Below are 26,403 nucleotides of genomic sequence, written 5' to 3'. Positions count from 1 at the left end.
AACCTTACAATTTACAATTTAGGTATTTAGCAGAAGCTCTTAATCTAGAGCGATTCACAGTAAGCAAGAACAAAAATCATGGTATTAAATACATACAAAATAGTCATCATGAATCATACGTAAGCTTAAGAACCTAACAGTGGAATGTCTAAGGAAACTATGTGTATACACTAGAATAGAGTGCTATGTCTAGATTGTCTACATAAAGTCCTATTTAAGGACCGTGTCCTGCCAAATGCAAATCAAATGATGCAACGATGTGCAGAAAGTAAATTCCCTCACACACACACACACACACACACACACACCACATGGAATGTACCATGCATTTTAATATCACAGAGCCATTCTAGGACTAAAAGGATACAATATCGAATAGAATACATTATATTATAGACCACCATGGAAATTTGATTTCTTTCTAGTTCATAATATAGTAGATATAGTAGCCTAGCTAACATATTTGTTCATTTTTATATTTGCAAATGTACAATCCAGACCTGCAGGTTTCATGACGCATGCAGACCGGAAGACGCGTGTGCTGTCAATGCCAACGAAAGAGGAGAAGCATTGAGTTACTGCTAAAGCCCGCATTAAAGACAAGATGGCAGGACTGCCCCGCAGGATCATTAAGGTACATTTAGTAACAGTGTCACACTGTCATCTTAAAAATGGATGTTCTGTGATTAACCACATACAGTCCACATGGCGAGGTGGAAAGCACGCAGTCTTGAGTTTTTCTAGTAGCCAACGGTAGCATTGCGCTGGCTAAAGTTACTTCCGTTTCGTCCTGTTAGCTAAACCCAAAAGGGCTGCTGGGTTAAAAATACATCAGCGCTTTAGAAAGATGGCGGAGAAATGTGACTTGTTGATGATCTGTTAAAAAAAACATACTATAAACACGAGACTACTAACTTCTTGCTGCTAGTGATCAGATTTGGGGGGATATTGACAGGCTAGCTGGCTATGCTAAGCATGCTAGCTTGACAGCCAGTTCAGTTGTTGTGAGTGCGTGATGGAAAAACCAGGAACACAACAGCTAACAGGTTAACATTAGCCATCAGCTAACGCTAGCAGCAGGTACTCCCTTTTTATCTCACTTACTTAGTATGTTTTCCCACTAACTATTGCGTCGGTCAGTCTTAATATTATATGTTGCCATGTTTTTAACTAGGCTTCAGTTTAATAACGCGTAAGTGATAAACGTTAGGTGTCAGTGCAGACTTTGCCGCAAGGCCTTGGCTCAATGGCTTTGTGGGCCAGCCGTTGCAAGCAACGTTAGCCAGTTAGCTCAGCTGGCTAGTGGCTATGCCTGGCTGGCAGTGGCTGATAGTATAGTTAGCTTAGTACGCTAATAGTAGCAAAGCTGAGGGGCGAAGTTGCTTAATTCATTCATTGGTATGAAATTGTATCATTCCCAAGCATTGACTCGTGTCACCTTTCCTTTCCACAGAAATATCACTCCAATGTCAATACAACGACACTATACCTTATATTATATTCATAAGCATTAAATGTAAACTGCATTATTACCCTGAAACCTTATTATTGATCTTGTGACTTGTCTATACAGAATAATCAATACATCTAATATGGTGTGACTTGCATGACAACAATATAAGCAAAGCGGTATGTTTGAACATTACATTTAGGATAGGCTCATATGATGTATGCATCTGATTATTTGACAGTGTTCAGGCAATTGTCTTCAGACATCTTCCAGTCCTGAAGATATTGAATTAGTGAAGGGCATTGATTATTAAGTTAATCACTAGGAAAGTACTAACTGGGTTGTTTTTACAGTGTTAAGAATGAGTTATGAGTTTTAGTTATGCTGTCCCTCCTTTGGCAAATAGTAAAAGCCCTTGTTCATTTTTCCATGATAACTAGCCCTAAAAATATATATTCCGTATTGCATGTATCCATATATACACAGCCATAAAGTACTGGATGCATTTTTGTGGAGGGATCAGTCTCAGCAGTATTCTAATGGGAATTTAGCGATGATGCACTCTCCTAAAAATGAATTGCTGCAACCTGGGTCCACTCTTGTCATCTAGTATCTTATCCATTTGTAAGCTCTGGCAGAAAACGGGCATTTAGACAAATGGCAGTATTCTAATGGGAATTTAGCGATGGAGCACTCTGCTAAAAATTAATTGCTGCAACCTAGGGTCCGCTCTTGTCATCTAGTATCATGTCCATTTGTAAGCTCTGGCAGAAAACAGGCATTTAGACAAATAAAATACCTCCACTTTTCCAAAGATTCACACGGATGTGTTCGACAGGATGACATTCACAGTAGCACTAAACACATGTAGACTTCCTTTTAATGAATGTATTCGGACGGAACACACAAATTGACAGATGTGATTACAAATGACCCCGCAGGCCCACACCAACATATCTGTCAATGTGTGTGCCCCCATGCCTATGTGGTCATTGAAAGAAGTTTACACGTTCAGTGCTGCTGTGCATGTTGTTCTGTTGCCTACACAGAATGTTGTCCATGTGAATCTTGTGGAAAAGTGGAGATAATTGACTAAAAAATATATAGATATTTAAGATACTAGATGACAAGAGCTGATCCCCAAGTCGCAGCAATTCGTTATTGGGTGTGTATGTGTACACAATGGAGTGCTACAAATGAGGATGTGCGGACTCGTGCCGATATGGATCCCTCCATGAAAAAATTGAGTGTTCTATGGCTGACTGTTTATATGGAATACATACAATGTATGGATGTGTTTTAATTTAATATTGTCATAGAGAGGGCCAGGGCCACATCATTTATCAATTTCGAAAGGACTTATGGACCTCTGCTAAATGAGTCATCAATGTATCCTAGATGCATAGTTAAAAGATAAGGGTTGTTCAGGTGTAGAAAGTGAAGGATGTCATAGTAGACCATACACGCTGCACAATAAATGTGAGTTTGGTGAGAAAAGGTGGGAGGCCTGGGAACAGCTCTCGTGGCCCTAGCCCCTGAGCCCTTTTTGAGCGTGTGACTGGGACTGGGAGCCCCTCTTGTCTGTGTTTTCACTGCATGGTTTTGTCTGTGGGTTATCTGAAACATTTCAGGAATCTCGCCCCTAGTTGCATTCACGGAAATTGAAAAGAAAAAAAAAAGCAGGAGAGGTGGCCCTGGGCCAACGCTCTTTTTGGAAGCCTTTCTTATACAGAGTTGAGTTGACATGGGTGTCTTATCAGTGAATGTCTGTGTGTCATTGTAGTGGGTACAATAATGGCTGCAACAGCCTACTGCTACTTGATGATAATATTTTGTTACTAGTAGCTGTATCTCTTTTTCTATATCCGTCCATGTTTCATAACTGCTGTATGCCATAACAACTGAATCTTCCTGGATAACTAAAGCTCCATTCCTACTATGTTTACATAAGAAATTATGTAAAATGTTTTAATGCAACAAATAATGACCTACTGTCTGTGTCTCAACTGCCAAAGTTACAGGCATTAGGCAAAGAGTCCAAAGACAGGCCACCACTGTTCAGAAAAGAGAGTTATTCTGAATGAAGACATACATGGCATGCATGCCTGCAGCCTGACTGTAGTTAACTTGATGAACGTGCCTTTCAGGTGTCTCGCCCAGTCAGCCTCATGCATACCACAGGCCATATCAGGTAGTCTACTCCCCTGTCACACTGAAGGTGTGTATTTCTGCAGGTCACCTGGCTATCACCCTGAGCTGGCGGTAGTCCTGCTGCAGTAGTTGATGGGAATGCAAGTAATCGAGTCTCCTGTGGCGTGGTGGCTGGCTCAGTGTCACCTCTAGAAGCCAGTACTGCAGCAAGAGCATGCAAGTTTTCAGATATGAATTCTGCTATGCCTCACATAGCTCAACCCAGGACACTAGCAACAACAATAAAAAAACAAAACAAAAAAACAAGCAGACTACAATTACAGCTCTTGGCAACCATTCTATTTTTTAGCTTAATTATGACTCAACCTTTCACAGCCCAAACGTTTTTCCCTTCAATGACCGAATTAGATGTTAAGAATGAAATTCATTCTGGAGCAACATATCAAAAGTTAACATATTTTTGACATGTCAAAATCAACTGACACACACACACACACACACACACACACACACACACACACAACAGGGGTATGCCATTGATTTAAAACGCAAAGTAATAAAATATAAATTGGTGGTAATTGGCAGTGCTCACCAAGTTATCTGAACCTTTTATGATTGGAACAAAGAAGACAATTCTGATTCTGAAATATACACGGAAGCATGTCTTTAAAAAAAATCACAGAATCAAAGTGGAATGATTTGTCACACACGTTACCGCAGTGAAAGTTGTTCTCCGCATTTGACCCATCTCTTGGAGCGGTGAGACACAGCCAAGGAGTGGTGAGCTGCAGCGGAATGAGCAGAGAAGTGCAGTGCCACATCATGAATAAGAAAATTACATTTTCTAGTTCTACTGGTGTCACAGCCAGGCATCAAATAGATTTGTCATACTTTCCTGAAATTTGACCAGTGTATGGTATTAAAAGACAAACAAAAAATGTAAAAGCTGAGCTGCTGGTGTTATAAGTCACTGTTGCAATGTATGGCATTGTCTAGCCTATAAGGCAGTATCTCTAATATGCACTTCAGCACTTATGCAGTTGGCCTACTTTGACTCAGACTGTCTTGCTGGGTTTTAATACTTAGGCCCATAGGATAATCAATATGTGGGAAATAATTGCCCTTCTATAGATTAAGCTTACTGTACCTTACTGGAGGACCTGATGACAACAATGTGGATGCCTGCACAGATTTATTTATTTGATAGGGAAAGAGCACATAATAAACATCCATACGCAGTGTGTGCTTTCATGTTGTGACTTTGAGAGAAGGTGCTACTGTACTGGGTAATTAAATAGCCTGGCTGTATTGTCGGAACTCTGAACTTGCCTTATACCTGACCATTTTGGTTTGCCTTTATAATAAATAATACAACTGTATTTATATAACACCTTTCTTAGACAATGTTTACAAAATGTTCTACAGAATAAAAACAAAACAATGTGATTCATAAAACAAAACAATGAAAGTTAAAAAGACATTTAAGTCATTTCATGGGAATATCTCAAATCAAAGACTAGACTCAAGCAAAGCACTCCGAATGTTCACTAGTACCCATTAAAAACGGGAACGCATGCGTCACTTTGTGCCGCGCTGCAAGCTTGTACATTTTTGAAAAACCTTGAAATTGTTTAAAAAAAAATGTATAATTCACTCAATGTCTGAATGAATGTCTGTCTGAAACACTGTCGTAGCTCCTCACTGTCTGCACTATGCACCAATCGCTCCGACTTTTCACACAGGCATTGACCATAATATAATACGGAGGTCCTTACCCCTTTTTTCAATTTAACAAATTATTGATTAATAATTAAATTATTAGTGAATTAAATTGTCCCATCGACTTACATGGGAAAATGCGAAAACTCACATCAAGTCTTTTCCTCTCAGAAACCGTTGGAGCTACCGTTGGAGGTGAGGTTCATAATAATTAATGTAATAAATTATCAGTTGGCCTCATGATGGCGCTATAACATTTCGCCATATAACTCTTGCACCGTAGGTCGTAAAATCTAAATTTCACTTTCCCTGGATTCCTTGGGTCATGCCGCATATCCCCATTATAAGCCATGCCCATTTGCGTCAGGATATATTCTCTGCCATTTTAACTTTTCTTCAAAACACACTTTTTTTTCCTCTTCCACCTACAGCTTTTGTGCAAATCTCACAAAAACCGGTACACATGATTTCTGGACATATCCGATTAAAACACCACAGGCAGAATTTTCATAGTCCGTATCGTTCGGCTGTAATCGGCTTTCAAAGTTAGTGGGAGGGGCCTGTTTCACACAAAATTACACAAATGGAATGTCCAATCCACCCCAAATTTTATTCACATGTCAAGGGTGGTTTAATCAACGGAGAGCCAGAGCATTTGAAAATGTTTATTGCAAAAACATGCTTTTTGGGGGATAAATCCGCTATGTTTGTGATAGCGTACCCTACGTGCGCTACAGGACAATTTCCTCCCAATCAGTAATGTATTATATCGCATAATACCCACACTGTACATCATTTGGTGTTCATATATTCAGAACGGGTAAGGTCTAGTACATATCATTTTAAGGGCGCTTGCTAACACAAAAAGGTTTCAGAACTACTGAAGGCATAATGGGTTAAGTGCAGTAACTGCAGTTCCTTCCTGTATGAACAATATTAGGATCTTAAACCCTTTTTCTGCATCTGCTTCTTTCATGTTTACCAGGAGACTCAGCGTTTGCTTGCAGAGCCTGTCCCAGGTATCAAAGCAGAGCCTGATGAAGGGAATGCCCGCTACTTCCATGTGGTCATAGCTGGACCTCAGGATTCGCCTTTCGAGGGGGGCACATTTAAACTTGAACTCTTTCTCCCAGAAGAATATCCCATGGCTGCTCCTAAAGTACGCTTCATGACCAAAATATATCATCCCAACGTAGACAAGCTGGGAAGAATATGTCTAGACATTTTGAAAGGTAAGCACTACCTATGTATTCCTCTAATATAAAAACTGTATGCTTTTCTTTGTCTTAACACACTAGTCTGTGAAATATAAGCTATATCGAGTCGTCGTTTTGAAAGCCTGGTTTATACGCTTATTGCGGACAAGTTTGTTAAGATGGTGATCATTATGTGCATTGCCATTCTGTTTACTCTAACAGGGTTGGGTTCCTCCCTGCATGGGGGGAAAAAGGTCTAGATTAGTGGTACTGGTAAGTAACAACCTGTTGATCACGATCGACATGTCGATTTTTCAAAGCCATCACAGTCTATCACAAACGGGTTTGTGTACTGTGAGAGGCGGTGACCGATGCTAAATCTATCTATAACTATAAATGCACCGCGTGTGTGTCTGCGTCCCGGTTATGTCCTCACTGTATTGCATTACTGCTATTTTTGATGTTTTATGCCTTGCTTTTCTTTTCTTTCTTTCTCCATTGCTCTGTAAAGCACTTTGAGCTGCATTTCATGTCATGAAAGGTGCTATACAAATAAAGTTGTATTATTATTATTTAATAGCCAAAAGTTAATATAATGTATATGTAAGGAAACTCGCAAATAAATACTGTACATGAAACGGTGGCTCTCAACAGCCTGTGGATGTTGTGGTGGATGTGTCTGACTTTCTGACGCACGGACTGCACGTCAGTGAAAAACTAATTAAACTAATAACTAATTAAACCAGACACCCAAAGAAGGACTTGGTAGAGGGATAGGGAGAGATGCAGAGCGCTTTGACCACGTTCAAGACAGTTATATCTCGTGTTGTGTTTATAGCGAACTAAAGACCGTTGCATCCCCACTCAAAATGTGCACTTGCCCGGTCGGGCAACCTGGTAGCAAACTTCACCTGCCCGACCATTTTATTTACCTTCCCCGGGCACATGGGCTTATGAGTCCATTTGGTTCCATTTGTACACACCTGTACGGGGCCATTTGGAACCCTCTCAAGGACACTTTGAGACCCCCTGGTTTTTCCAGTGAGCCTATATGCACAATAGCAGCACTCTGACCAGAATGGAACAGAGCCTTCATTAGTATCAGCGGTAACACCTCTAATGGAAGTAGGGAAGGGGCCCAAGTTCTTTCCAAAATGGCGTGTGTGCATAGAGCCCATTCAGTGTTGGTGGTGTGCTGCCCTAGTCTGAACTGATCTGGCGAAATCCCTGTGTAAGTTTCTCTGAACACAATAATACTATGAAAAGACGATTGTGGACCCTCAAGACTACAAGAAGCACAACGCCATAGAATAATAAAGCGCCGTGCTGTTACCATCAATGGTCACCATGGCACTGCTGACGGGAGCTTCGGCCTTCGGCATCATCACTGAAGCAGACTCAAGTGTCGATGTTTGTTTACAGACAGTGTGTTTGTGTGTGCCTTGTATTTATCCAAATACTTCCCTCCATGGCATTTGCTGCACGCTCTGAATGTTTATTATCTAGTTTCATGACTTAATTATCAGTTAAGCTCCTCACATATTTATCGTAATTGTTCATTTTCACAAGGAAATTGGATCCAGTATAACGCTGCATAGTTTTCAATGTAAAAGATTACTAAGAAATTAGTTGAAACCAAACCTTCATTTCAAGAACTCACAAGAACTAGTTGAAAGTTACATTATTGTTAAGAGCTGTATTTGAGAACCTTGTGATGACTTCTTATCAAATATTGTTGTAAAAATGAAGAACATTGCACCACCCGGTCCACATAAAGAATTAAAATGGTATACCAATCCCTGAGGCCAATAAGGTTGAGAACTGCTGCTTTAAAAGAGCTTTATTGCTAACTGTTAACTGGTAGACTATTTTTCCCAGCCCTGGCTTTATTGCCACATTACACCTGCTCTGTGTCTTTGGTCTGACGGGTCAGGCATGTTACTGTAGAAGGGAACATGTATGGTGTATTATACTTAATGTTTATACTGTGAATGAAATGAGGGATTTACCTATTTAATCTCGCTTGAAAGCTCACGGGCCTCTCAGATTACACTTTTGACCTCTCACTGGAGCAACGTTCCACTGGTGTTATGCCTCCCTGGCGTCTGAAAATACGATACAGCATTCTTATATACCTTATTTCACTCACTCTTTCTAACTACCTTTGTTTTCTTGTTCATCTTCTGTATCCAAACTGTTTATATCTTTTTTCAGATAAGTGGTCTCCAGCCTTGCAGATTCGTACAGTGCTGCTATCAATCCAGGCGTTACTAAGCGCACCCAACCCTGATGATCCCCTAGCAAATGATGTTGCAGAGCAGTGGAAGTCCAATGAAGCTCAAGCCATAGAGACAGGTGAGAGCTGTGATCTGGTCAGATCAGTTTTTGAAAGGTCACCCTACAGTCAAACATGAATCATTCTTACCTTGTAGCTTTGCTTGTCACTACTCACTATGTATTGCCCTTTTGGACATGCCTGAGTCTGACACCAGTGGTGTAGTCCACCATTATACGCTATATACGTAGTATGCCGTGCCGAAGTTTGGGGAAAAGCGTATACGGTCTGCTAGTCATTTCATCCATTGACCGCGCAAGCTCATAGCCTATACGTGTGCATTTCGTGAAGGGAATAATTATGGTATATCGTCTGAAAAAACTAGGCTACAGCACTGCGTGCTGCGTAGCCCATGTATTGAGCATGGAGATCGTCAATTATTGGCCATGCAAATCACATTGTTAGAAAGGGCTTCTGATGTATGTGATGTAAGATCAGAACTCGGGTCAGGGAGAGAGAGCCTGTTTTCACCCACCGAATAACCGAAAGTGAACAAGCTGATCGCGATATGTTGTCAGCAACAAGTGTCGAACGACGCGTTACACTCACGTTGTCTCAATACATGTTTTGCTTTGAGCATTCATACTGTAACTGCCTGGGCCAAAACATTTAAACAAGGAGGTGAAGGTCTCATAGTGGAGCTTACCTCGTCTTCCCAACCAATCATGTCATGTTTGTGACATTTTTATGTGGCGTCTGAGAAGTTAAATTCTTTCAGAGGTACACATGGTGGATGTCACTTTAGTCATGCGACGCACCGTTCAACCCTTGTCACTTCAAGCATGTGAATTTTTCTAGCCATTTACAAATCAAGTTAAATGTGTTTCGACATCGTGTTAACCATTTTGTGTTTTACAGCGAGGACATGGACCAGGCTTTATGCTGGAAACAACATCGAAGTGTAGATTGGCGCAACAAGTGGGGGAAACGAGTGGAAGTCAAGTGTGAAAACAGCTTCTCATGTTCTGCCAAGACCTCTTCCTACTTCATTTGCATTTAAAGGACACCTCTTTAAAATATATATTATAAAACAAACATTAAGGAATATATTGTAAAGGAAAAAAGACAACTGCTGACAATTGGTGATTTAAATGCACACTAGAAAAAAAGACTTGTCTTTGTTTAAATGATAATTCACTACTGTTTAAATGCATGGGCAGAGGTTTTAGATCCACCTGGCTTTCTTTGTCCATTGATTTTGGGAGGCTATTGCTAACCTTGTTCAATGAGGGCATTTAAAAACAAAAACAAAAAAAATACTTGGGTGTCGTATATTTCCCACATCTTCTTTTGTGAGGTTGTGCGGGGTGGGCGGGGTTACAAGTGGGTTGGACAGGAAAGAGTGGCTCATTCTTGTCAGTATGGTATACTTTTTACTTTTCTTTTAACTTTGTTTTCTTGTGTTGCTGTTTGTTTATTAAAAGCAGCTAACTAATAGTCCGGTGTAGACATACTGTATCCCTGGACACAGACCATGGAATCATTCTGTGTAAAATGCCCAGATGAGCACATCAACAATCATTGCCCTGCTTTTAATTTAAAAAAAAATAAGAAACACAATTATCACATCTGACTTGAACATGAAACACACAATAATATGAAACTGAGCCTGCCATTATCACATAACTTTTAAAACTGTTGTCAGTGTAGACCCTAATGTAGGCTTGTGACTGGCGTGGGGTTTAGGGGTGGTGGAATGAACAGGAACTCTCTTCTGCTTTAGGGCATTTATGTTTTGTTATTATATCTGGTCTTTGATTGTATTTGGATCTTTCCTGCTTTTTGCCCTACTAATTACTCTGCTTCTTCCCGTTTGTCATCACATTGTAATGCTACAACACAACGGTTTATTCCTAGCCATGGCATTTATTTCAGGAAATAAGGGTTGCATTTGAGTTGTCAGTCATTTGACAAAATAAGTGGAGGTTTGGGGGAGCCTGGGGTTAAGGTAAATGTGTTGTATTGGAAGAGAAGGGGGGGGGGTCAAACTCCAAGAACTCTATGAAGGCTTTGTCTCAACTGTCACAACTGGTCTTTGGTTGGAAAGTCTGTATTCAATTCACTGTTTGTAAATTCATTCTTTCTATTAATCTGGGGAGGAAATGTTTTCCTGCTCGGAATGCTATGGAAACAATCCACCTGCATACTTTTGTTTTCTGTAAATAAAATCTGTTGATTAATAAGAAAGTAATGGCATGTGAATTTGTTTTTGTATCCTACACAGCTTACTATGTGCATATTTTAGCCCATTGGCAGAGCTAGTGTGTTTTGTACTTAAATATTGAACTTGAATTTTATAATGGAAGTCTCTGATCTGCTTGAAACATTGCCCATTGGCCTTCCTCAGCATTGTCACAATGCCGAGGAAGGCCCACCTGGCCGAAACACGTCTGTTGTCTCGTCAGAGGTAATAAACCATGTGAAAAGGACGTTTATTGTGTGCTGGCACCTTTTGAGATCTGTAAGTAAGCCTTGCTGAGCCATGAGGCCCATAGGGCAGGATCTCCTGTTTCTGTAGTGTGTGAGGCAGGTTGATTGATGTACAAGTACACACGCCTGCTCACTACAGTACACCACATGCCTTGGAAGTAGAACTCTGTCTCTGTGTGAACAGTCTCTGTACCACAGTACTGCAGGTGATGTAGCAGCAACAATGTGGATGCAATCCATCCAGGGGAAGAAGGGATCATACCCTGTTGCAGAGGAGTGGAGCAGAGCAGTGGGAGTCAGCTTTAGCCAGTGGCAGCAGATCCACTGTGACATACATGTGCCATGGCACATGTGTATTAACACAGTTGTTCTCAAAGTGGGGTCCGGGACCGGCATCACAATTGGTTTAATCACCAAATGTATCAGTACTATCTGGGTGGGCAAATTCGAGATGTGATTTTTGTATTCCCATACTGTACATCCCTATATCACTGACTGGTAGCTTATTAGTGTTTATCACCTCTAAGTTATGGACTGCTGCTGTTCTAAAACGGGAAAGTGACTTCCCTGGAAATTCCCATATTGTATTTTATCCTCTCCATGGGGTGTGTCTGCACTACCGTCTACCGGCCACCCATAGATACTTAACTTGTAATAAGCTAATGTTTGAAGTCATTTGTCTAATACACATGGGTATTTATTTAAGCTACCATTGGTAGATTTTCAGATGGGCTATACATTTTCTATTTTACATACTTATAATGCATTAACCTGCTTATAACTCTATAATTATACTTATTCAAACTCATAAACATAATGCTGTATGAGCATTTTATAAAGATTATTTAAGATCAATAAGGCATTTTTGGCAAGGATCATGCATTATTGAGTTATTACAAGACACTAAGTGGTCAATAGGTGCTTTAAGTTAAAGTAAACTAATGACATTTCTGAAGGTGTAGGCAGAAAAGGTTTGTTTTTCTTGCATAGATTTACTGCATTTGTACTGCCAAGGCATCAGGATCAGATCTTGATAACATGCTTTTCTTGAACACTGGCGCCCCTTCTGTCAGATGAATGTCACGACATTCTGGGTGCGAAGGAGAAAACCGAAGAGACTCTTCTCTCGCGAGGAACGACGCCGTTATCGAAATCCCTACAAACAACACGAGAATTCATCATTCACACGGTAATATAACCCAATCTAACACGGTAACATGTCGCGTGCCAGGAGTGGAGACACAGGGTGCACCGAAACCATAGTTTATTTAAAAAACATTAACAAGTGTTTACATAACTGCATTCCGTCGCCACGAGGCCTAAGCAAGCTAACCAACAAGCTAACGGGCACCATGATGACTTTGCCTTGTTTTAGCTCTTAACATTAGCAGTGGGCAGTCGAGCCAGCAGCTTGACTTCCATAACGTTCCTGTTAGCCTGGGATATGGTGCTTGCTATTTATTGTTGTAATGGGAGCATACATTTGTCTCTGGATACATTATTTAGCACAATGCACCATCAATTAACCACTTTAATCTTAATAACTCTAAATGCACCGATCGTATGTTCACCATTATGCCTGATATGCGCGTATTTGGCTTGCTATCCTGCTAGCAATATTTAGCTCTGGGCACTTTGCCGAATATATCGCCTCGCTTTTAACATTGTAAGCTTTGGAAATGGTTTCTATTCATACATTTATTCATATTCATATAATGATTTTATTTATTTAGCCAGATGACGCAGATTAGGCCCTGGCCTGCAGTCCTGGCAGCTCTAAAGTCACTGATAACAGCCCCAGAAACCAACTGCAACTGATAATAAAACTGCTCTTTGAGACTTTAACAGGATCAAAAACGTACATAGCCAAAACCCACTTACATTGGCTTTTAAACTTATTGTTTAAATGCCAATACAGTAAGTTGCCAGTTTTGTTTACTGTTATTTTCGTGGTTATATTACAGTATTTTGCTGTGTATATTATACAATCATAACCCACCAGCCAACCATTGAACTAGGGGTGCCCCCTTGTGGCTGATACCCTCTACTACAGTTAGTTTTACATGTCACAGTAAAATCATCAATATTGGCCAGCAACTCTACATCTGACCTCAAACCCTTAGATCTCCATATATGGAGCTGAACTATTCTGACATTCCATATGTTGATCCTTCTCCATCCATCCTCGTTTTGACTGATACCTGTCCATTTAAACTCTAGACGGGCCTGCCCCAAAGTGCAGCCGCAGCCAGCGGAAACTAGAGTTCTCAACAGGCCCGGAAGTTAAGGCCCGGCCCTACCTGGGCCCTCATCAAACCCTGTACACTCAAGACACTGCCCCCGCTGCCACACTAGAGTTAGTGCCGGGCCTTAATTTCCGGGCCTGATTAATTAAGGCCCGGCACTAACTGGGTCCTCATCAAACTCTACACTCAAGACACTGCCCCCGCTGCCACCCTTAGAGCTCCATATATGGAGCTGACCTGTTCTGACAGTCCATATGTTGATCTGACCACATCAAACCCTGTACACTCAAGACACGCTCCATATATAGCCAGTACAGAATTCATGCCACATGTTGATCTGACCCCCCATGCCAAAGCGCCGGCACTCACCCAGCAGTCTGCTGTCACCTAGGCCCTTTAGGGCAAGGTCGCTTCTCGCCCTCAAGTGTCTTATGGCTCGTACACACAACACTGCACGATATTTGCTCCGATTATGCTGTCGGGGAGCATTTTTGGCGCTCGCCGTCAAAACTCCTGATTTGACGCCAGATCGGGCTTTGATCGCCGAGTTTTTGCTTGCTATGTGTGAAAGGAGCTGCAAGAAGGATCACATCTTGGTGAACTCTTGTTATCCCTAGTCGGCGACCAATCGTTTAGTGTGAAAGCCACAAAGATATAATGACAGCCGATTTAAAGCTGCTATAAGCAGTAATATGTCAAAATTTTAATTACCTTTTTTTTTTTTGTATTCAGACAGCCAGCAATGGGTAGAATGCTCCCCAAAAAAAATCTAGTCTCTGTGACTGTGACACATCTAGGGGCCGCAATCTGCATTCAAAGATTTTCCTACAAGCTTTATCATTGGTCGATTTCCCTGTCTACTTCCTGATTGGTTAGTCTTTGCGACCAGGTTTTTTTCGACCAATGACAAAGCTTCTAGAAACATCTTTGAATGCAGATTGCGGCCCCTAGATGTGTCACACAACTTTAAAACTCCTACAGTGTGTAGGGGCCATTACTGGTTATAATATTATAATTCTGTCCCCACTTTTGGGTTATCGCTTCCCCTCTGCATTTACCTATCCTAAAATTACACAGACCAGAAGACAGAGTGCCATGTTCAGGTGTAGTTAGACGGTTCTGTCCACTCTCAAACGAGCACTTGCCCGGTCGGGCAACCTGATAGCAAACTTCACCTGCCTGAAAGTTTTATTTACCCAGTGCCAGCGGCAGGTGGGCAACCATTAGTGTCAACACCTGAAGTGTCTTGCTCGGGGACATGAACATTCTGTTTTCCAGGCAGCGCCTTTAACCACTCAGTCGTCCTCGTCCCCATGTGTAGATTCTCAAACAAAAGGGATCATATGTGCATAACGCCCGGGTGTTACACTGGTCTATGGTGTGAAATGAGAGTTTAGACAGTATTGTGTGACTCCATTTTCCTCGCTTGTGACGTGTTACCAGAAAACATTCAATAAAAAAAGATCAAAAACAACAAAAAACATGAATTTCCAGTAGTGTATACTATTTGAAATATAATATATACAGTAGATAATAGATATAAATCTAAATATATTTTTGACTTGACTGTAAAAATCTACTCTGATGTCTTTGGAATACTGTTTCCAAATTTAACTCTCCGAAGTTCCCCCTGGTAATCATCCACATTTGCATTGCAGTGAAAGTGAGGCCACTGATGTGCAGTGCTATATGCGGGCACAGTTTTTAGAAAGGTTTTTTGACCAGTGATTGCAATGACATGAAAAATAAAATAATATATTTTGAATTGCATTCAATTTCCTGATAAATACCACATGGTCATGGTTTTCCCCTCCCAGACAGAGACACTAATAGATTATTCCAACTACAAGACTGAACATCTGTTCAGATAAAATAAAAGTTTGACGAATGTACTTTTCCCGTGAGCCAGATCTTGTCTTTTGTAGAACATTGTAGAACAATTTTGTGGGCCACAATATATCATTTTCATGATACATTTCCTTCTAACCAATGACTGAACTGTGTGAACTTGCCCTGAACCTTAGGGTGTGAGTGCAATGTGTTGCATTCACTCACATGGAGGTAGTAGTTGGTTATAGATATACTGTATGTTTGTTTAATGATGTTGCCGGTCTGGTTTATACTGGATCCTTAATCCAATGTGATGTAGAAGCAGTTACATAATTAGCAGAACTAATAGCATAGTCATAGAATTTGCACAATAAACACAACACACAAGAGTTGTCAACTTAAAGTCAACTTAAACTTTTTGACCAGATGAAGAGCCTTGGCTCGAAACGTCGTCAATAAATGTATCCTTTGGAGCATATGAGTGTGCGGCTTCCCTTCTCTTTTCCTATGTTATTTTTTTAACCCAGCACCTCCATGAAGTGATGTGCGTATTTTACTATAGTTTCTGTTCAACTTAAAGTATGTGACGTTAATAGTTTAGAATTTGAATGGTACTGTGGAAAAATATGAAGTTCACTCATAATTGATGTATGTCAATGAACCTGTAGCCCAGTCACTCAAGCTCTATTCACAAGGGAGTCTAAAAGACACTTATTTATGAGGGCGGCAGTGGTCCGACTGTCATTAGACCAACAACCTAACTCGAACCCTAACCTAACCTTAACCGCAAGCACGGGAGCAGCACATGTTCGACCGCATGTCCGACCGTTGTTTCTTCGGTCCGTTGGTGTGTCTAGTCTGCGTGTGCATCCCGTGGGCCCTGCATTGCATAATGTCTTTGAAAAGATAAGGTTTCTACCAGAACCGTACACCCCCGATACACGTGAACTGTGAACTATTCATTTGCTGAGTGCTCGCCTTTCACTTTTCAAGTTATTCTGCCTTGCATAGACATGAATGAAGGTGGCCAGTGTCACTAATATATTAGCCTGAAAGAATGCTCCCTTTTCTTGGCATAGAGGGGTGGATCTCTGCACTTATTGGTTTGCGCTCCTATACCACATTTCCTAGTGCGTTCACCCAGGCTTTTTCTTTTCTTTTCTTTTGAATACAAAACTAAACAATCTGGCCCTACATTTGAATCACACACTGAGGGGGCCTCTAAACAATGCAGAGCCAAAAGCAATTTCACTTCCACCCATAGAGGGCACCACAAATGCTACAAATGGTAGTGTTATATATTATTAGAGGGATATGCTGTGGTACTAAAAAACCTATTTTAAAATGTATGCCGTGTATTGTTATTTCAGGTGTGAATGATGTCTGAACAAGATCTGGATGAAATTGTGCAAATAACAGTGGAGGACTTTGGCCAGGCTGAGCAATCAGGTAAGATCTCTCTGAAATACACAAAATACAATGTTCTAAAGAAAAGATTAGATCTTTGCAGGGCTGTATGGGTCATGATTTACTAGCGGTGACAAACCGTTCTGTGTAACCAGAAGGCTATCCTGTGTGACCGGGTTTAGTTTTTTAACTGGATTTCTGTCAGACATGTTGGACAATCATGACGATGAGGACGATAAACCTCAGAAGAAACGAAGAAAGTTGAGCAACAACCAATCGAACAAGAACCAGGAGAACAGCAATGGCCAGGATATGACGTCTATTAAGGTATGTCACTGATTTTATTGAACACGTTTAACCACCTTCCCAGCAAAGAAATTATGTTATTTTATTATTCCCAAAATCACCCCCCTCCCCATAATTAGCATATTTAAAATTGCTTATTTTTCTTCCTTATTTTTGTTTTTTACTTTTGCAATTTGACCATTTTTGTTATTTTTTTTATTTTAAATCATGCTATTTAACCACTTAAGCCGTATTTTATACTTTGGCTATATTACAAATAGTAGATCTACAAGCATCACATTGTGATGCAATGTCAATGTGTGTGTTTTATTTGTTGTAATGGGGACCGCAGGGATAATGTGGTTGAGAAGTGCTATGCAAATTAATGATTTCTGCTGTGCAGGATGCATGTATGTTCACTGTGCAGGATGCATGTATGTTCACAGACTAAAGGTAGTAACAGGGTAAAAATATGGGAAGTCTGCACACAGTGTTAAGCAATAATTTTATTATAAAACCGCTGTCATTTCACAGGATTTATTATAAAACCGCTGTCATTTCACAGGATCACTGACATCTTGAGTTTGACCAGATGAAGAGCCTTGGCTCGAAACGTCGTCAATAAATTTATCCTTTGGAGCATGTGCGGCTTCCCTTCTCTTTTCCTATTTCACAGGTTCACACAACTATTCGAACAACTATTCTCCCACCATTACACCGCTGACTAAATATCCATGATATCGTACTCTTCTACCGGGATGCAGCAGATCACGGTTGAAGCTCCACTCTTTGGATGGTAGTTCGTACGGATCAGCAGTCCGCACCATTTATTAAACACAATCTGTCGCTTTTGTGAATCCGTGTCCACTGTTCAACTTTTCCAAGTAGTTTTTGAAGCTGACACAACACATCTAACATGGCGGATCTTTGGTGGTCTCAAGATGTTTGAGACTCAAGATGTTTGAGACTCAAGATGTTTGAGACCACCGAGTCGAAGTTTGCAAGCCCAATTGCCCAATAGGCGTCCAGACATACAGATGAGAGTGGTAATAAATGCTAGTGGAGAGTGGTCATAAATAATACTTTGTGTTACTCCAGAACCTGTTGTTCTCCATCAACTCAACCATCTGTCAACGACTGGAGAGCATTGAGGCTAAGCTGCAGGCAGTCGAGGCCACCTGTAAGGCCCTGGGACGCAAGCTGGACTGCATGGTTTCCAACACTAAAGGCCAGAGTCCCATCCAAGTCCCCATGGTGGCAGGATCTCCCCTGGGAGCAACTCAGACCTGGAACAAAGTGCGCTGGTGAGCTCCATGGTGTTAGCTGCATGACAGTACACGTTGCACCTGTGTTTTCCTTAGTTTAGTTTATTTCGATCAATTCAACATTGTAACATAAATCATTACCTAAAATATTCACATTCTCTTATAGTTGATCGAAAAGGCATAGGCTGAAGCTCAAAGCTTATTGACCAAGGGATCAAACTGAGAATGCCACTAAATCAACACATTAGCAGATGGATCAATTCTTGGCAGAGTAATTGCACATCTTTTATTGGTTGATGTTGCAATTCTGCAATAACAGAAATGGAAAAGAAAGCATTAGCCATCAATGTACTCCACATTTTCATATTGTTTCTGTCTTCCTGCAGTGTTGTTCCACAGACAAATGTGATCGTGAGCAGTGACCGTCCAAAGGGGCCGGTCCACGAGGACACACCACTGGAGAACCTTCTCAGCAAGTCAGTGATTCACATTCACGCTTTTATGTTGTGCATACATAATGACACTTTATAGACACTAGAAAAAATAGAATACACTAAATTTGAGTTTGAAAATATACACATAATTTTAACCATAACTGTAACTTACACTTGAAATGTACTTTTCTTTCCTTTTTTTTAACTTGGTACTGGTAGCACTAGTGCGCAGAGCCTCAAAAAAGTTTTGATTGACAAATATGAGATGTGTTCTGGCCAAAGGTAAATTAATATTGGGCTCTTTCAATCTCTCCCTAGTACGATTTGGCTTGACTTTCATTAGGAATGGCTTGGAAATGCATTGCATCTGAGGCAAATTAACAGCATAGGAAATCAACACAGAAACTTTATGAGACAGAGAGGTTGAAGACAGGGGACATTAATCTCGGGCTGTCGCTAATTAAGCTTGCACAGAAAACATTGGAATGTCAATGTCAGCGCAGCAGCGTTTGGCGACATCGCCGCGACTTTGTGCCAATCATGTATGTATTGTGTGCCAATGAGTAAACTATCCCCACACTACATAGCACCTATTTCCTACAAATAGAGTGAGACAAAGAACATTAGACTGGAAACAAAAGGTCGCACCACAAACATTTGCAAAAACGCTCCCAATTATATTTCAAGATTACATTTGTGCATATTTGATAAAAATGGCTACAACTTCGAGACCTGCTGACATAATTGCTGAACTCATATCTGTGGCTTACAGCCCAAAATCTTGCTGGTCCCAGTCAGTGTGTGTTTGCGTGTGTTTCAGTACGGCAAGCGGGCGGCGGCAAAACACCATCCTTGTGAAAGTGCGGGTGCCTGACGAGAATCAAGATGACCAAGAGAGTGGCTCTGAGACAAGTGATACTGTTTCCAATGGTGGCCAAAGTGGACAAAGCAGCCAGAATGTCACTCTCATCACCCTCAACTCAGAAGGTGTGACTTCACACGCACGCACTCACGCACGCACGTGTGCACATAGACATAAGTTATTTTCTCTGTAATACATGTTTTCTCCCTTCCTTGTGTAGACCTGGCGTGACTGTTTCATAAGGTCTGCATATTGAATAAAAAAAGCAGACTCAACTGTGTAACCGCGTTTTCACGTGCACTTGAATGTATCAGTGAATGTGGTAGCTTGTTCAGTGGCTGATGCCAGGCCTGGGGAACAATAACTCATGCCTAATTGAGCATAGCTCATTGTTGTGGATTGTTTTGAATAGGATCTGTTTCTTTTTATTTGGAGGTCTGAGTTACCAGTTACCAGAATCCAGTCAGCTTTAGCTTACCACATCTGAAACCTACATGTTCACTGCAATAAATGTAACATACAGCCTCAGACGTGCCTCCACATATCTTCAGTACCACACAAGTTGTTTATCTCCTTTACTACCACATGGGTGTGCTGTGGCATTATATGAGGTCACAGAATACATTCAGTGCTAGTGTGGTATTGTATGACCTGTGAATGCATGCTCTTATCTGCCGAATGTGGATAGACCACGTTTGTGATGTATATACTATATATTGAAGTCCTACCGCAAGCTTTATGTTCATGCTAATAGCATTAGCAAGGGAATGCGGTTCCACAGCATAGCTGTGTTTTAACATGCAATTCCTCCTTTTTGCCCTCTGTAGATGACTACCCATCAGGCACCTGGCTGGGAGACGAGAACAACCCAGAGATGCGTGTGCGGTGTCCCGTGTCACCAGCCGACATGCTCCATATCACCACCAACTGCCGTACGGCGGAGAAGATGGCACTGACACTGCTGGACTACCTGTTTCACCGGGAGGTCCAAGCCATGTCCAACCTCTCCGGACAGGGCAAACACGGGAAGAAGCAGCTGGACCCGCTGATGATCTATGGCATTCGCTGTGAGTGTCACCATGCATGCCACCAACTTATGTTTGATTTATCTTCCGTCGTATGACAAAATATGAATCAGGCTTTAGGCCTGACCTGCTGCCACTGACTACTACATGCATCATTCCATGTTCACTTTTAAACTACTGGTCACTGGACTATGCCCACATTGTAGAAAAGAAAAGAATGACAGGGTCTATGTCACAGAGTTTCTTTTTCCTGTGTGCAACATATGTTTTGAATTGTTTTCAATTGGGGGCGATGCATAATTACGCTGTGCTAGATACGCCAACAGCATGACAAGGCACTCAGCTTGTATTCTGTGCTTGCGTGTGCACATCTGGTACTTTTATCTAGTCACTGAGAGTTTAAATCTTTTCAACTGGGTGTTGAAAAAAAAAAAAAACAGTTTGGTGGACACGTAGCATAAAGTTATCAATGTTCTTGTGATAGACTTTATATGCTATGGGGTGCTAAACGCAACCTTACATCATGAACCAGTCTACATTTAGAGGTCATATTATGTTGTACCCCTTATTTATGCTCTTGCTTAGGAACTAATCCCCAGAAATGCATTTTGATCTTCCATACATAAAGCATTATGCAGACGGTCTCAACAGATGTCATCAAGTATCTCTGAGCCATTTGACCAGCTTTCCAACTTCTCAGCCAAGAAAACCAACTGATAATTGCTGGGGAAGTGTTTAATAACCACCACTAATCAGGCTATCTTGATCATCTAAATGTTCTTAATAGAGTTCAGTGAGCCAGGATATAGACCCCTCCTCTTCTCCCCACAGCATTTCCTGAACCCTCTGGTATGAAACCCGAACTTCACCCGTTCCACATTTCAACCCTCATCCCCATTACGAATCAGTGTATTACCGCCTATCAGAGACACTGACCCGTGCCGCATAGCTCCACAGAATTGATATGGGCTGCAATCTGCAGGGCAGGTTACAACAACACACATTCATCATTGCATACATGCATTAATGCGTAACACATTTTATAACATACCAAACTCTAAATGACAAGCATATGTTGGTCACTGTTTTCCTAACAGGGCCATTCTTAATTCATCAAGCTCTTTGATGCGTATTTTCCCGAATCGGGGGACGTGGCAGGAGGCAGAGGGTTATTCTGTGGCGATACAGTATATGCTTAAGAAGGTGCTTATTCTTGTGCAAAAGGATGAGATCTATGATGATGAAAAGGATGAGATCTAGGAGTTGACCTTAGACCCTCTGCTGGAATGATTATGAAACGGAATCAAGGAAAAGCAGTTCTGTCGAGCATTTTCCTGTAAAGTGGTTATGCATACTTCTCTATTCTAATGTGCCAGTTTATTTACATAGTTACAACTACAATTGCTAGGCTACCCACGTTTCCCCTCAGCTGTGTGGATGTATGTGCGTGTGTTATTATTAGAGGCAGATACGGCTTGACATTGAGGTATGTAAAGACTGGATTAGGGCTGGGTGACTTCCATGTGACTCGTGCCTCGTTCCTGAAAGAGAGAGGAGTGAATACGCACCTGTCCTGCCTGCCCACACAGGTTCCGTCAAGTGTGTAGGGGAGTGTGACACTAACCGCCGCCTGTCTGTACCACTCCCCGCCTTTCTGTCTTGTTTCGTACCCTCAGGCTCTAGCCGCCCCTTGAGCTGATGTACTGTAGAAATGAGCTGTCAGGTCGGTTGCACCCTCCCGACAGCTATTAACACTTTCATAAACAGCCTCTCGCGTCAGTGCTGTTCCGCACACTACGTATGTTTCAGGAGGAGAAGGGGGTCATGTTCCACATGTTGACCTTTGACCCTTCTCGTCCCCACAGGTCACTTGTTCTACAAGTTTGGCATCAGCGAGTCCGACTGGTACCGCATCAAGCAAAGCATCGACTCCAAGTGCCGCACTGCCTGGAGACGCAAGCAGCGCGGTCAAAGTCTGGCCGTCAAGAGCTTCTCCAAACGTACGCCTCGTGCAACAGGCACAGGTATCATGCCTGTAACACAAATAGCAAACATAAGCACACTCCCACGATATTTATTTATGTAGTCAAGCTAGTGGAAGTGTGTGCATAACATTGGGTGACATCATGTGTCACCCAAGTTTTGCTACCGCATTCAATTCCAGTGTGATACAGGTGTACAGAGGGTTCGTTGGTTTGTGCCTATACTGTGGCAAAGTGTAGATTGCTTTGCAAATGCCTGCCAGGGGCCCCACACACACACACACACACACACACACACACACACACATTAGAAGAAGGCAGGCACATTCTTAGAAGGCAGTTCAATTCCAATGCAGATGCAGTTTGTATTGTTGCAGATGGTTGTAATCTGCACACAACAGCGGCCTGCTGTCCTCCCCTCTCAGTGATCCATCACCCTTCACCTCTGACCAGGGAGAGTGAGACTGCAGGGGAAACCCAAATATCCTGTGAGCACACATCAGGGGTGAACTGTCAGGCCCCTGGCCCGGCCACACACGCCCAGAAGTGGACAATGCAAACACCAGTTCCGACGACATACACTACACACATGCATTTTCTCAAGCACCCACTCAACCCCACACTCCCCTTAATCAGAGAACACGCTAATGGACCGGAAAGAGGGGGAATCTTGTGCCTTTAAAAAAAAATACATCATTTATCAGTGGACCGGTGAAGAGCGCTCACACCGACAGCTGTAGTCTCCACGAGCCACCTGGCTGTAGCTTCTTTCTCTCTGGCAAACGATTGCACTGGGGATTATTTACTTAATGCAATGCTGAAGGATGAGGAGGAGGAACAGCAGTTCACCATGAGAGATACTGATACTGTATGTCAATTTTGGTCATCCTGTTCATGCTTTATGTTTTTATATTGTGTGTTGTCTCACAAATGGTCGACAGACAGCCTTTCTCTCTGGGGTTGTGATTCGATTTGTACACTTTCGGAAATTTAAAAATGATACATTTTCCCCCAAAGAACTCATTCACTGAATCATCTTCAGTCCACACCTCTCCCAAATGCTCTTTTTTATTGTGGCTTTTGCCTTTTATTTTATTTTATTTTTAATGGAGGGACAGACAGTAGGCTGACAGGAAATGGGGAGAGAGATGGGGGGAAGACATGCAGTAAAGGCCGTCGGGATCGGGAGTCGAACCCGCAGCACACTGCCAGACTGAATTACCAGCCAAGGTGCCTGAACCACTGAGCCATGGCCCAGGCCGAATGTGTTTATCTTGCAGGGTGCGGTGCATGCTCTCCTGTCACCTAGCGCGCCTATCTACCTTCACAGTTGCCGGGCCGGTAGGCGGGGCTTGTGGCAGGGCAATGGGTGCAAAGGTTTTAGACTGCCAGGCTGACTGTGGGTGTTTAGACTGAGGCCAGGAGGTTGTGTTTGGCTGCTAGGCCACGAGTGTGTTTGGACGTCTAGCTGGAGAGGCCTTGTTGTGTATTTAGACGTGTTTGATGAAGTATAAACACGGCATCATCCAGCAGATGGCCTGGGAATTGGCCAAGTCCCCCCCCCCCCCCCCAAAAAAAAAGAAGGCTTTTACAATAATCATTTGTGGGTGTGAAGGCATGCAAGTGTCTGTCTGTATCTCACCACAGAGGACTTATCTTTACTTACTCTTTACATAGTTTCTGCACTGAAATAGTTTACAGTGAATTCCTACATGTGAATAATACTCATCATCATACTTTATTGCTATTAGGGATGTTAATCGTTAATCGATTAATCGCTTAACGATCAATTGAACTTAACTTTTTCTCCGCTTTCTACGATTATAATCGTACCCCCTAGGCTAGGGTACGGCATCTGCCATCTACGTACATGTTCGTAGACAACTGTATACTCCATATATGAAAGCGGCGACCGTCAATGTACCTTTTAGCATTGCTCCGGTTGCTATGGAGAGCTTCCGTCCTCACCAGCTATGGGATTTTTAAATCCAGCTCCATTGAGCCTCCATTATAACAGGATTTTCAAAGACTTGTAACTCTAAAGCTTTGAGCGCTGTCCATGGTGAGCTGTCGCACATCCCGACGATCGTAAATCATTTGTGACTTTGTCTCGCATGCTGCGGACATGTAACTATTTATGACGAGAGCTTAGGCGACAGGCGTATGAGCTACGGCTAACGATCAATGTCCTCACAACAACAGTCCACCTCACTGAATAACCCGGAAATTAAACAAGGATCATAGAGTGAGAGCGGAGGGGTGGCACAGGTTAGGTGTGCTTATGCTACCACCTAGCGAGCAATAATGGAGTTAACAGTTAATAATTCATCGTAATGAATCAAAGTCTGCGGTTCTATCATTGAGTGGTTTTCTGTGAATGTATTTGCTTTGCGAGCGTGGCCAACGAATGCACATACAAAGATGTCATTGCCTGGCCCTGTATCGTCAATGGTCAAATAGCCTCGGTACCCAGGCTTTCATTTTCGTCGGCGAAATAAATGAACCAGGAACGGTTCATATGCTAATGCCTGAGCTAACGTGTTAGGTTTCTGGTCTAGAAGTGGGAGTCAACCCTTCCGGGTGGGCGTCGCTCCAAATGATGTGACGTAGTGCTGCACAGAGTGTAGAGTAGGAGAGTAGCGACACGCTTTGATCTCGCCGCAAAGCGGGTGCCTATGGGCTATAGTTCCAAACATTGCTGCTATGGCTGGAACTATCCCACTGAGATAGAATGAGCACTTCCGCATTCCATTGTTACAATGGGAGTCAACGCTAGTGTCGCCACTCTTACTAGATTACTCTGGTGCTGCACTAGGGGGGGAGAGGAGGGACCGGGGCTGACGGACAGATTGGTGAACCAATGAGGGCGTGCGCAAATCTCAGCCGCGACCCGCCCCTCTAGACCAGAAACCTAACACGTTAGCCCAGGCATTAGCCTATTTGATTAAGGAATATAATATGCCTTTTGTATTATTTCTGTATATCAACAAAATGTAGATTTTTATGTTAGACATTGAGGAAAATTAAGATTCTCTGATTTTTTTACAAAAACGCTGCTTATCAACTAACCGGTTAATCGATCGATAATCAAAACGTATCAACTATCAATTAATGAATTAATTGATAATTTCCATCCCTAATTACTATATGTTTGTCCCCATAAGTAGAAGCAGGTATAGCGGCTGAAACGAATACGACTCACATGGAGGTTGCTAACCAGCAAACCCTACACTATTCCCTGGCCAATCAGCAAGTCCAGATCCATCGGATTGGAGAGGATGGGCAGGTTCAGGTGGTGAGTGCCAATAACTTATCTTTGCTGAGCTGTTTATGACACTATGAGAGTTTGAATTTGAGATACAAATGGATGGCCTGTGTTTTAGCTGTGATGATGCTTTCGGTTCCTTCACTCTCTCAAGAACATTCAAGTTTCCCTTTTTTTGGCATGTCATTATAGAAGGAAACTTTCAAAAAATGTCATAATTAGTGAAAAGAACTACAGATTACAAGCTGATCTACAAGGAGTTGCATCACGTCAACTTGTGAGCTTATAGCTCAGCTATTTTCGCTATTTGTAGTGTGATGAAGTATGTAGGGTATAAATCTTTAACCTTTTCAGAAAATCTATTTTTCTTTCTTTCTGTGGCCTTTATTATTTTGTTCTTTTGCTATTAATGTTGTATTTTGAAGCTGTTGTCATGGTAAGGTCCTAGAGAGCAGGGATGTAATGCATGGGGGTAGATCTCACCACCCACTGCCGAGACACATACACAACCTGATAGGACG

General features: G+C 42.0%; 2 protein-coding genes across 2 annotated transcripts in view; both read left to right on the top strand.

The window, feature by feature from the left end:
* The first annotated feature begins 483 nt into the window (after positions 1 to 483).
* On the top strand, positions 484 to 11,042 carry ube2na (ubiquitin-conjugating enzyme E2Na). The gene is made up of 4 exons (XM_079502185.1): positions 484 to 634; positions 6,306 to 6,552; positions 8,731 to 8,871; positions 9,710 to 11,042. The coding sequence occupies exons 1-4, from the start codon at positions 605 to 607 to the stop codon at positions 9,754 to 9,756; spliced, it is 465 nt and encodes a 154-aa protein (XP_079358311.1). The 5' UTR covers positions 484 to 604; the 3' UTR covers positions 9,757 to 11,042.
* A 1,295-nt stretch (positions 11,043 to 12,337) lies between these two features.
* The window catches only part of banp (BTG3 associated nuclear protein), a 39,952-nt gene continuing 25,886 nt past the window's right edge, over positions 12,338 to 26,403 (top strand). Inside the window, exons 1-9 of the mRNA XM_079502281.1 lie at positions 12,338 to 12,470; positions 16,728 to 16,806; positions 16,970 to 17,091; positions 18,148 to 18,353; positions 18,701 to 18,790; positions 19,569 to 19,735; positions 20,438 to 20,677; positions 22,501 to 22,659; positions 25,785 to 25,912. Of these exons, the coding sequence (XP_079358407.1) occupies positions 16,734 to 16,806; positions 16,970 to 17,091; positions 18,148 to 18,353; positions 18,701 to 18,790; positions 19,569 to 19,735; positions 20,438 to 20,677; positions 22,501 to 22,659; positions 25,785 to 25,912 (1,185 nt within the window). The 5' untranslated portion in view covers positions 12,338 to 12,470; positions 16,728 to 16,733. The remainder of the gene's footprint in view (positions 12,471 to 16,727; positions 16,807 to 16,969; positions 17,092 to 18,147; positions 18,354 to 18,700; positions 18,791 to 19,568; positions 19,736 to 20,437; positions 20,678 to 22,500; positions 22,660 to 25,784; positions 25,913 to 26,403) is intronic.

The sequence above is a fragment of the Electrona antarctica genome (genome assembly GCF_951216825.1).
Source record: "Electrona antarctica genome assembly, chromosome: 5".
NCBI lineage: Eukaryota > Metazoa > Chordata > Actinopteri > Myctophiformes > Myctophidae > Electrona > Electrona antarctica.
This window is presented reverse-complemented; position numbering and strand designations above follow the sequence as displayed.

What these genes read in the sequence shown, in the direction of transcription:
- ube2na (XM_079502185.1), top strand. Translation starts at nt 605, where the DNA reads ATGGCAGGACTGCCCCGCAGGATCATTAAG. An exon ending in TGCCCCGCAGGATCATTAAG is followed by an intron (nt 635 to 6,305) that starts GTACATTTAGTA and finishes CATGTTTACCAG; the next exon opens with GAGACTCAGCGTTTGCTTGC. An exon ending in AGCTCAAGCCATAGAGACAG is followed by an intron (nt 8,872 to 9,709) that starts GTGAGAGCTGTG and finishes TGTGTTTTACAG; the next exon opens with CGAGGACATGGACCAGGCTT.